Here is a 12,169-nt window from a genome sequence, read left to right as displayed (position 1 = left end):
GGGACTTTCATTTTTATAGGTTACAAGAAAACTTGAGTTGCTTAGGTAAATTGATGCGTGGGTAAGAAGTTTTTAAATCTTTTTGGTCTCTCATTATGGACTAGTTTGGGATTGTAGGTCAATATCAACATTCAACAGTATGGATCATCCACAGGGTGGGGCCACCATGGAAGTCTCAAAAACTTATTCTGAGAAAAAAATATTTCTCAACAACTAAATCCATCGACATACATATGTGCTTTTGTCATGGATTTTTCTTTTCTTTTCTTTTCTTTTTTTTTTTTTGAGGGGTGGGGGGTGGGGGTGGAATTTGAGATGATGAAGGTAATCCAATTTGCGAAAAGACCTCCTTACTGTAGCAGAGGTCTTTCTGCAAGTAATCTTTCTTCAAGTCAAAGTGGTACTTTAAACCTCTCATTAACAGCATCAAGTTTTTTTTACTTGAAAAAGATCGTAATTCATTGTAATTTGTGTAATTTTCTTATATGTGCTGTTTATAATTTTCTTCTCTAGCTTATTCTCCCTGGTAGAACATATCATTCTTTAACGTTTACTTATGCTTGTGTGTATACAGGGGTATGGCATATCTTCACAGTGAGCCAAATGTTATAATTCATCGTGATCTAAAGCCAAGGTGATTTCAACTGCTATTTTTTTTATTTGGTGCTGATACGACTAGAATTCACTAAAGTTAAAATTTCTTTCAGGAATATCCTTTTGGTGAACGCCAATGCTGATCATCTAAAGGTCGGAGATTTTGGATTAAGCAAGCTCATCAAAGTCCAGAATTCCCATGACGTATATAAAATGACTGGAGAAACTGGAAGTTGTGAGTGTTAAATCTGTTTTTCTTGAAGGGGGAAAAGTTATATTATATTTTGAGCTTATTCTTGTTTCCTTTCTGAGGATGGAAGATAGGTATATGGCACCCGAAGTATTCAAGCATAGAAAATATGACAAGAAAGTTGACGTTTTCTCATTCTCCATGATCTTGTATGAGGTAGTTTTATTTTATTTATTTATTTATCTTTCCATAGCGCTACAGTTGATCAAATATTGGGCTTCTCTTGATAAGTCATTTGTATGTTTTATGTAGATGCTTGAAGGAGACCCTCCATTAGTTAATTATGAAGCTTATGAGGCTGCTAAGTATGTCTCTCAGGGGCATCGTCCAATTTTTCGTGCAAAAGGATATCTTCCTGAACTAAGAGAGTAAGAAGTTGGCTATACTATATTTACTTACCTTCAGGGGTGATTTTATTTTCCCTTTGTCGTACTTTATCTTACCTTCCGCAAAAGTTATCTTGTAGCTCTCATCATTTTTCGGTTTCGTAAAATCTTAGTTAGTAAAATCTTCAAAATTGAACCACTTTTTTGTTTCTTCTTGCATAATGTCCGTGCATGGCTTCTGTCTATAATCGCATAACCATATTGGTTGTAAAGCAAATAGTCGAACTTTAACTTTTGATATCTTCTTTTCACCAAAGATTTGTTGTGTTTTTACTCTAATTTCATCAGCTATATATGCAAAGTAAACATTGAGTCCTGTTCGTAAGAAAATAAGTCAACTTGGCATCATCCTCTCACCGAAGCATGAGAGAAACGCATGTGACAACAACAAGAACAAAAATAGCTTTGATTCCAAATTTTTGGTTTCAGCAGCATGAATCATGTTCTTTCATTTACTTATGTTTAGGGCAGGTACACAGACACACAAAAAGAAAACTCTCATGTGGCTTTTCCCCGTCACATTTGCACATAAATAACCCAAAGTTTACACCTTTTTTAATGTTGATACCCCGAAGCTTCCTTTTTGCCCAAACAACACTGCAAACTTCAAAAAAGTTTCAACTTTGATACCCCGACAAGTCATTGTAGATACCAAAGTTAAGTTGGGAGTACTTTTTGGGCCGAAAAGTTTTGGGGGTATCAAAGTTAACTACGGTGCGAACTCTGGGGTCATAACCCTTTTTAATTTGCTGGCTTATTTCAGCTTATGTCACTTTCTTTCCTCTGCTGATTTCTCTCAGGTTGACGGAGCAATGTTGGGCTGCTGATGTGAACCAGAGGCCTTCTTTCATTGAGATTCTCAAGAAGCTCGAGAAAATCAAGGAGAACTTGTCACCAGATCACCACTGGCACCTTTTTACTCAGTAGGAAGGCAAATCCCTTAAGTTAAAATTTCTCTGCTTCACGAACTACAACGGACGATTTTATACTTGGACATCCTTGATTCGAGTAGCAGTTTATTTATGCTAATCAGAAAGTTGGAAGCTGAAGATATGATCCTTCACTTATTTATATGTAGTGGTAAGTTTGCTGTTGATTGTAGTGATTCATTGATCAAACAATTACTATTCCTCAATAATCAGTATAGCAAAAAATAGTTATATGTTGATCAAAGATCGCTGACCCTTGACCCTCCTGGATACCTGCTACTTGAAGTTGCTGATTTCTTGTCAACTAGCTAACTCTCACGTGCATAGTGCACGTGTTAGAAAACAGAAATTAAATTTAAAGTAAGAAAAATAGAAACTGATGGATGTAGTTTCAAGAAACCTAATAGAAAACATTTAAAATGAGAAGTAATATTCATAGCCATATTTGAAAAAGTAATATTCATAGCCATATTTGAAAAATATGTCAATTTTATTGGATCTGTTTTTTTATGGATATATAACAACTTTGGTACGATGTTATTTCCAAGTTAGAAAATTAACATACACTTTCTTACGTTTATTTAAGTATGGGTTGCATTTTATATCTTTGTTTTTGTTTTTTTATATTATTTCAATTATTATTTATCTAAATGCAAAAAGATTTCCTCGTGTAAATTTTCTATTACTCTTCTGTAAATGATGTCGGTCATTATAACAGTTATTTAATTTTTATAATTTATAATTTAATATTAGTAGAGCTATGTTGGCGTTTAATTTTTGTTTCTTACAATCTCTAATATAACGTTGAATCCGTTACTTATAATTTGATTTTAGGTTTCAATTATTTGTAAACATGGTTGTAAAAGAATGAATGGTTATTATTATTATTACTATTATTTTCTTTTGGGGTTTGGGGGAGAGCATTTAATGAGGGAGGAAATTCACAAAATGTACATTGTTCTCAAATGACCAATTTGCCCTAAACAGTCAAAGATATTCCCTAAAAACTAAACTATGGCAGGAGGAATTCCAACTAAGAGTGCACTTGGTTCGGATAAGGCTCTGATATGATACTTACCATATTTATATCTACTTACCCATCTTGGATACAGACAGATACAGATGTAGCTTGATAAGGAAAATTCATATTCATATCCGCTAAAATCGAATACGATTACGGATATGCATGCGGATATATAAGCGGATAACCATGCGAATACAAAACGGATATGAGAAAACTAGATAGTATTGAGGAAAAACATAGTTCATGTGATACAAAAGATTTCGTTAATATGTTCATTATAACTGAAAAGCTAAGATCAGACATCTTGATCATACCAAATTAACCACAAATCCATAATCTAAAAATTAAAATTATCGTAAGAGTATGACTAAAATGTATTCGAATATTTCGGATACGGATCCGTATATTTCACTACAAACTATATCCGTAACCATATCGTATCGGTTGTAGATTTGAGTAATCATATCCGTACCCTAACGGATATGGTTACAGACATTTTCTTATATAAGGATACGGTTTATCACCACTACTTCCAACCCATTCCGTCACTTCCAGATACTGTCACTATTTGTATTCCTGGTTGTGATCTTGATGTGTAAAATAAAATCTCTATGCATGCAAAGTTTGTTTGGTACATACTACTAACAATAGCTTTTCCGCGTCTGCCAGTAAAATGTATGCTGGGCTTGACTTTGGGGGAGCATGTAAGGAAGAACTTTCGTTACATGCTACAGTAGAATGAAATAGTAATGTTAATGTAAGTTGATTATAAGTTTTAAGACATTTTACAGCAATTTAGTGCAGACCAGAAGTTCACTGCGTCCCAAGAGCCCCATCACAAGACTCATCGATAAACAAGTAGATAAACTAAAACATCTAACTTGAAACATATCTGAAAGCACCAGAGGGGGGATGAATAGAGTGAATGCTAATATAATCCGATATTAATGCCAATTAAAACTTAGTTAACAAATATCATAGCAAGTATGATATTCAACAAGTTATATGAGCAAGGATATGTGATATAAATAAGGGTAAAATAAACATGCAACAGTGACGATATAAAATATAACAAAACACAAAAAAAAATAGGCCAAGACAAACGCAAACACAAAGAAATGCTCACGGAGTTTGCTCCTTCCGACCTGCGTCTCCGCTCCCCACTCCTGGGAAGAATCCACTACACAATAGGTTTTCAACGTTCACCCAAAACGTTTACACCTCACAAGTTCGACTTTTAGCTCACTGAAAACTCTACAATCTCGCACTCTTGCAATCACACTCTACACTCTCTAAGTGTTGGTCTCTAGCTCGTGTCCTTCCTCAAGTGCTCGGATTTACCACATCTCACTAGACTTTACTACCGACGCCACTTCTCTTAGAACCGACCAAATCTCTCACCACACACTCCTTTCGGTGTACAAGTTTATTACAAAGTGTATCTCACAATTAAGTACGAATACAAATAAATTGTTCTCTACAATGGATGAGAACACAATGTAGGCTCACTCTCTAAGTCACACAATCTCATAACCCCAAATTATACAATGTATGAAAATACTAAAAGCTCAATGGTTGTGTATAAACAAAGAGAAAATCAAATATGAATTCAATATAAACTCTAGCTTAATGAAAATGATAATCAACAAATAATAAATACAAAGCTAGAATTGAGTTTAGAAATTCTTCTCTGAAAACAAGATAGAGAGATAGATTAAATTGAGGCTCAAACAATGAAGATGATCTTCTCCACTTGTGAAACTTTCTTCACAAAACAAATCTTGAAAACACACTTAAACAAAACTTAAACACCCTTTTAAACTTGTTTAAAACTCTTCTTAATTACCCTCAGAAGTTAGAGAGTATGGGGTATATATAGGATCATAGAACAAGCCCCAAAACCAAGAGAAAACCAAGGAAAAAGATACAAAAAAATAAAAACCTAAAAATCTGGAAAAACTAATCGTTAGAGGCCGTCGGTCGACTAATGAACAGTATCAGTCGACTGATGAGCTGATCGATATAGGCAGCCTACAACTCATCAGTCGACTAAAGATTTCATTAGTCAACTGATGACCTCATCAGTTGACTGATAGTTTATCAGTCGTAAAAACAAAAATTTTTGGCAATTTCAGGCAAGTTCATCAGTCGATTGATAACAGGTTATCAGCCTGAAATGAACAGTAAAACTGAACTTTAAACCTCTTTTAAAAATAGCAAATAAATTTCAAAAAATGTAAAACTTTAGGGAATGTTTGTAAACATAAAAATAAACATGTTACAAAAAGAAAATTTGGAATTGCACTTCCCAATTGTGAAAACTCATCATTTTGTAAAATAATCCAAAAACATGAAAACACAACACATGTTTTTGACAAAATGACTTAAACAAATTCTTGAAGCATTTTGAATGGATTTATAGACTTAGGAAAAGATATAAAATGGTATAAACAAGTCTTAAGTCCGTAAACACATAATTTTGCAAATAAACGTCTTTAATCCATAAATAAAATCATGTTTATTTGCATGTATAGATATAAAACAAATATGTGTATATATATAGCTATATCCATTTGTTTCATATATATATGGCTAAACATATTGCTAAACAAAATCGAAAAATATGAAACGTGTATATATGTAAACAAGTATACATGTTTCATATTTATAAAAACGTGAAAACTATAAAACCAAAAACAATGTGTGTATATAATTGAGTTTAAAGTACCAACACAACTCCTAAACTAAATTACCCAAGCTATCTTGATCTACAATAAAGCTCAACTTGGAAAACTATACGGATGAAGCTTGATCTTGAATTGACTTGAATTGTATTGCTTCACTCCGATATTCCGCAAACCTCCATTTGATGTGATCGTTTAGGCTCAATCCATCCAACCTCCAACTGATTGTTTGTCTAGAATAAATAAGAAAACACAAACACTACATAAACAATATTAGTTATAAATTGTTTGTTAAAACATCATCAAAACAAAAAGGCCAACAATATCCTCCCATTTAAAACTGAGAAATACATGAGATAATCAACCATTGAGATGAAAGCATTCAAACGGTAAAACAATTTACCCATTTGAACTTTTTGCACTGCTCTTACATATTTACTTAGCTGAAACAGTTTTGCTCTCCATGCTCCTCCATTAGATGTTAGATAATGAAACAAGGAGATGACAGCATAATAAGCTTTTACACTGATCTTATAAGATAAGAAGATTTCGTTTATTTCCTTCCTCAAGATTTCTCAACCATGGGTACTGAAATCTTCAACATCACGCAGACAATGGTATTTTTATAGCCATCCTTTGAGCCAGCCAACATCTCGCAGGTTCTGGGTCGATAAATTGATGAGCTAGAAACTGTTCAGCCTCTACATCAACCAGTTCTCTGCACCATGCTACTCTGCGAGTAAGACAGCTGCCTGGACCAGAGCATCTAGGGGGAAAACCATGAAAAGATTGAGAAATATGGTTCCTGCTTAAAATTAAAATTTTGGCAAGAACAATCTATGGGAGTACCAAAAAAACTAGCAGCTAAGGCGCGCATGAGACAAGTAGCAGGATTCTGTTCAACTATTGAAGGATGTCCAGGTTCAGGTCTCCCATATTTGAATAGCATCGGATTCATGATACAATGGCTTCTTGTAGAGTGGTTGCGACAACAAAATATAGTTCAAGTAAGAAGTCATGTGAAGAACGCAGTATCTTAGAAGTTCCTAACTGCTGTTCTGATGACTGATGTTTATTGTGTTTTTAGCAAGTACAGAAGGGGGGGGGGCGGAGGGGGAGGGGGGGTTCGCTTACAAATTGTTGCTAAGCTGTGCTCAGTTTGTGACCGAAGAACTTTCTTATTAGTACTCTTGTACAGAATAGTGAGTTGGAATAGTTAAAGAAAACATAAAATGCTTCTGGCAACAAACATGCAAAGAAAATTTTTTAAAGTAAATTTCACAAAGCCCCTTTTAAGTTTGACCAAATTTTGATAACTGCCCTAAACTTAAAAATGTCACTTCGTCTCCCCTTAAGTTTGCAGTGTTTCAGAAAACCCCAAACACTTTCAAAATTTACAACTAACTCCCTAACGGTGTTAGATGAACCTTTAAAAAGACCAAAATACTCTTTTCAAATTAACACTATTACAATTAAATTAACTGGGGGCTAGGGTTAGATGGAAGTTATCTCAAAATTAGACCAAACTTAAGGGGGCTTTTGCGAAAATTATCTGTAAAATTATTGAGAAGGACATAAAAGAGCTTTTCTATCAAGGCATTTTGATCATTGGGATGCACGTGATTATCACGTGTAAAGATCTAACGATGTAACTTAGGGTGTGTTATCTGACAAAACTTAATGGAGGTTAAATTAAACATAAAGGGATATCTAAAAAACCGCCAAACAATTTAAGGAGGGTTTTAGTTTAATTGTTTCAAAATCATTACTTGTATTCATAGAAGCATGCATTCCTCTCATTCTCAGCTTTGCCCCAGTTGTTCCAACCAACAGGCTTGATGCAAGCATCCATCCAACAGTATGCAAAAACAACCCTTCCAAAGGGCCCCCATGGACGTCCAAGATGCATATATGAAGAAGAACCATTACCAGTTATAACACACCTGCATTAGTCAATTTATTGGTTAGTTTTTTCCCCAAAAGATAAGGTAACAAGCTGCTAAAGCAAAGCATAGGCAAACAAATGGCTCTCGGTTAAAAGATGAGATTTTAGATCAGATTCATTTATACTTAATTTTTTAAAAGAAGCCCACCTTTGGTTTGTGTGAGGTTCATTTTTATAATCCGAAATTGCGCTCTTATTTGGAAAAAAAAGGAAATGTCCTCGCACTTGAAAAAAATCAGTGGAAATGCCCTCTCATCAAGAAAAATCAACAGAAATGATTTCACACTTGGAAATCTACTAAAAACATAACAAATTGTTCGTTCCCTTGACAATTCGATTACAACACTCCCTAGTTTGCCGGTCATGCACGCGTTGCGTGCACCGGAATACTAGTAGATATGGGAGCAACATGAAGTTGCCAAACCTTAATCCTCAGCGTCATCTATATATTTGTTCTTCCGTTTTCATGAAAATGAGTTCTAAGTATAGATCACGAATCTCGAAGCAAAATTATACACCAGTTGTGAGCCCAGGATTTAACATTCCAAATTTCAAATTAATGCAAAGGGAATGGACAATAGATCCGAATGCTCAAAAACGTCAGGATATTACCAGAGCTTCAGATATCTAGATATAAGACAGTGGATGGCTCCCTCAGATTCGAATTTTGAGCTGCTACGGTGCTACCAAATGAGAGGAAGCTATTGGATAATCCAGGAAGGTAAAAAAGGCTCAATGAGAAGCTTTTGGGTATGTTTTTAAGAATCTCTTAACTAATATATTACCTTGATATAGAAATAAGGTATGTAATTGGAAGAAAAGAAATTGATGCATACCTTAGAAACACATAACCAGTTGTTTCTTGAGAAGATTTTCTGCTTTGAGCAGTTATAAATCCTTCAGATTTACAATGAATATGACAATGTTCCAGAAGGGCAGTAGCGTTCCCAAATATAAAGTCCACACTTCCTTCGACATAGCAATCCCTCAAATAGTGCTTTCCATAATGCAAATATAGGGTATCCTACCACAGTAAAAAGAAACAAGGAGAAGTGAGTTTGGATCATGTCAGGCAACAATCCACAACAAAATTTGGGCATCTACAGAAGCTTCCCCTTGAAATATTGAATTATCACCTCAAATCAAAATTCCAGCAACTGGAAAAGCCTTGATGTCACAACTTACGGCGTTTTTATATCATGTTGCCAGCTTCACTTTTTTATACCTAGCTGGTAAAGGGGAGTCATGTTTTATGCCAATTTGGTAGCCATAACCTTTATGATACTAATATGTCAATCCCCAACAACCAAACTACAGGCAATTTTTGCATGGCACTTTTCATGATTTAAAATTGATTTTTCAAGTAAAAGAAAACTTTTTAAGGGAGAATTAGTTGTCTAAAAGATAAAACCAAAAACTATAGTTCTATTAATGGAAGGCAACCACATATACCAACAGGGAAACGAAAAATCAACAGGAATGCATCATATTAGTCGGCACGGCACAGTTACAAAAAAGTGATGTTTGATTACTAAGACGGTGTATAAAAATACAACAAGATAAAAATAGATAAACTGAAAGCGGAATACACTCATGTGACATAATAATACAAAAGAATGAAGAAATCCATTATGAATAGTTTGTCTCTTGACTTTGATTTTCTCTTCTATTTTCCTTTTGATGTTCCATTCAAGTAAGCCCTTTTGAAAATTGTGAATCTTCAACATTTCAAGTAGTCGAATAAATATGAACACACCTAAAAATTAACCTTCTTACAGGGTCATTTTTTTCAGATTCTATGGATAGAAGTTAACCTGGATCATCTGAACTTCAAATTTCTCCCTTTTGATGTTCACCTTCAAGTTTAAAGTTTTTAAAAATATCTAAAGCTTAAACCTTTCAACTCAACACCTAATTAAGGGTTATCTCCTTCAATAACCAAGTTCTCTATGGTCTATTTGTGATCTTCATTATTAAATTTTATCACTTCTCTCAAGTATCAATTGTAAGTTACTCAACTGGATATAATTTATTCTCAGAAATTTATCTTAAAACTTAATTAACACTAAAAACTAAATTGGATGATTCATACTCACTTGCCATCCAAGAAACCTGCAGTTATAAAACGCGCATCGATCCGCCGTCACTCTGAGAGCCACTGCTTGCCCTGAACCCTATTCATCCAACTAGTCATCAACCAACAATAAAACCCACATAAATAAAATTAAAAAAAATGAAAATAATGATGAAAATTTACCTTAGGCGCTGAGTTCCCAAAGGTGACATTTTCAGCAATAAAATCCTCTCCCTCAACAATCACACTCCCGCACCCAAAAGTCCCAGTCCCAATCAACCTCGACTCCTAATTTCAATTAAAAAAACACGTAAATAACCTAAAAATTCACACTTTAATCACTTTCAATTAATTTTAAAAAAAAAACCTGATGATGTTGGATTTTGGTGGCAGTATTATCCCAAGAAATTACAGTGGTCTCGGGTTTAAGCGCGGCAAAAGTGATGAAGTTCTTGGTCTTCGGGATGTGAACGGGTTCGCGGTACAAACCGGGGGAGATCTGGATTATGATCCGAGCCCGATTGTGAAGAGGCACTGCGTTGACGGCCTCTTGGACTGACCGGTAAACGCCGGTGCCGTCGCAGGCGACGCGGAGCATCCGAACCGACATCGCCGGTCACCGGTTGGTTTGGGGTATTTTTTTTATAGCGTGGAATTGAAGCAAAAGTGGAAGATGGTGCGGTTAATTTTTATGAAGGGAATTTGATTCGGTTTCGCTTTTTTTTTTTTTGGGAACATTTTGTGTTGAGTTTATCCGTTTTTTTTTCCTCTGATCTGTGGGGTTTGCTTCTAGAATCCACGCGGCTTAGTCGTTATTTGCAAATTCAGAATTAGAGCAATAATTTTTATGGACACTACGACATCTTTTTTGGTACGCAAGAATGAAGTGGAATGGAATGATCATTCTCACTTTTTATTTTCTCGCATATCAAACTGTTGGATATTTTATTAAAGAAAAGACAATTTAACATGTTTTACATATTTTATTTTCCTCGACAATTAATACGTGCATAATGGCTATATAATTATGGCGAACGTTACCGTATTAATTACGGATTTATTGCGTAACGGTCGACATTATGGCGTACGTCACTGTATTGATTGTTAGGATTTGTAACGGCTCTCTAAGACCCTTATATAATCAACCCTTCACATTCTCAGGAAAAAAAACAAGAAAAACAACAAGTCTTTTCTCTCCTCTTCATATTATTTCTTCATAGTATTGGTTTTGTTTTTGGGCAACTTTCTTCATCTGAGCAGAAGCTCTGTACTCTCGCCCGAGTACAGAGGCCGACCGATTACGGGGGTTTTTACCATTAGGGAAGAGAGGATCATCTGCGTTAGGGCGATAGACGGGTCCTCAATCTTCTAGGGCAGTGAATACACGACTGCTCCCGATCAGGCCAGATTTAATTGTTTATTTTATTCGGATTTATTTCATGCTATAATCTTAATTATTTGATAAATTTCCAACAATCTAGAAGATTGAGGAGTTTATAGCTTCTGATTTAAATCCGGGAAAAAATTCATCTTTTCTGTTACTGTTGATTTAGATCTATTCATAAATCTGCTGTTACCATTACTTAAAAAAATATTGTTTTCGGTTATTGTTCACCCGAAAATTTATTGTTCATAAAATCATGGCAATTTTGCATTTACTGTTCATTTAAAAGGTTACTGCTAAAAAAAATTACTGCTAATTGCTTGATTATCTATTAATTGTTAAAAAAAATAGTTTCGGTATTGTTCACTCAGAAAAACACAGTAACTGTTTTTATTAAAAAAATTAACTGTTACTGTTCATCCTAAGTAAATTAAATTTTGTAATTAGTTGCTTTAATTACTGTTAATTATTTTTAAAAAAATTGTTACTGCTCACAAAATGTAACTGTTACTGTTCATTTATTTTTAAAAACGGTACTGTTCATTTTATTAAAAACATTACTGTTCATGTAAACAGTTTTGGTTATTTTTTTTAATAAAAATAATAATAATAATAATTGTAGTTAAATATTTCTGTTAACTTAATTTAACAGTTAATTACATTTATCTTATAGTTGTTTTATAATCAATAACTATTGCAAGTTACGAATATCAAAGAACCTTTATTGGTTTATAAAAGCCTAGTTTATATTTGTTAGAATCATCTAAAATCTCCCCTTATCCCCTTGTGCTAGTGAATATGCACGCATTTGAAACATGCTATAAATTTGTAGCAGTGTACATATTTATTCTTGAAAATTTCATATGCATGGTTTTGACAAGAATAAAGAGAACAAACTT

The 12,169-nt window shown here is 34.2% G+C and overlaps 2 protein-coding genes across 2 annotated transcripts in view; one reads left to right on the top strand and one right to left on the bottom strand.

Annotated features, from left to right (window-relative positions):
- The window catches only part of LOC109849760 (serine/threonine-protein kinase STY8-like), a 6,943-nt gene extending 4,529 nt beyond the window's left edge, over nt 1–2,414 (top strand). The window contains exons 7-11 of the mRNA XM_020419632.1: nt 575–634; nt 708–829; nt 915–1,000; nt 1,097–1,212; nt 2,031–2,414. Of these exons, the coding sequence (XP_020275221.1) occupies nt 575–634; nt 708–829; nt 915–1,000; nt 1,097–1,212; nt 2,031–2,157 (511 nt within the window). The 3' untranslated portion in view covers nt 2,158–2,414. The remainder of the gene's footprint in view (nt 1–574; nt 635–707; nt 830–914; nt 1,001–1,096; nt 1,213–2,030) is intronic.
- Nucleotides 6,172–10,616, bottom strand: LOC109850002 (pectinesterase 31). The gene is made up of 6 exons (XM_020419899.1): nt 10,254–10,616; nt 10,070–10,174; nt 9,909–9,986; nt 8,649–8,836; nt 7,637–7,810; nt 6,172–6,633 (listed from the first exon to the last, which is right to left on the bottom strand). Exons 1-6 carry the CDS (start codon nt 10,494–10,496, stop codon nt 6,471–6,473), a joined length of 951 nt encoding a protein of 316 aa, XP_020275488.1. The 5' UTR covers nt 10,497–10,616; the 3' UTR covers nt 6,172–6,470.

Source organism: Asparagus officinalis, chromosome 7 (genome assembly GCF_001876935.1).
Source record: "Asparagus officinalis chromosome 7, Aspof.V1, whole genome shotgun sequence".
In the NCBI taxonomy this organism is placed as follows: Eukaryota; Viridiplantae; Streptophyta; class Magnoliopsida; order Asparagales; family Asparagaceae; genus Asparagus; species Asparagus officinalis.
This window is presented reverse-complemented; position numbering and strand designations above follow the sequence as displayed.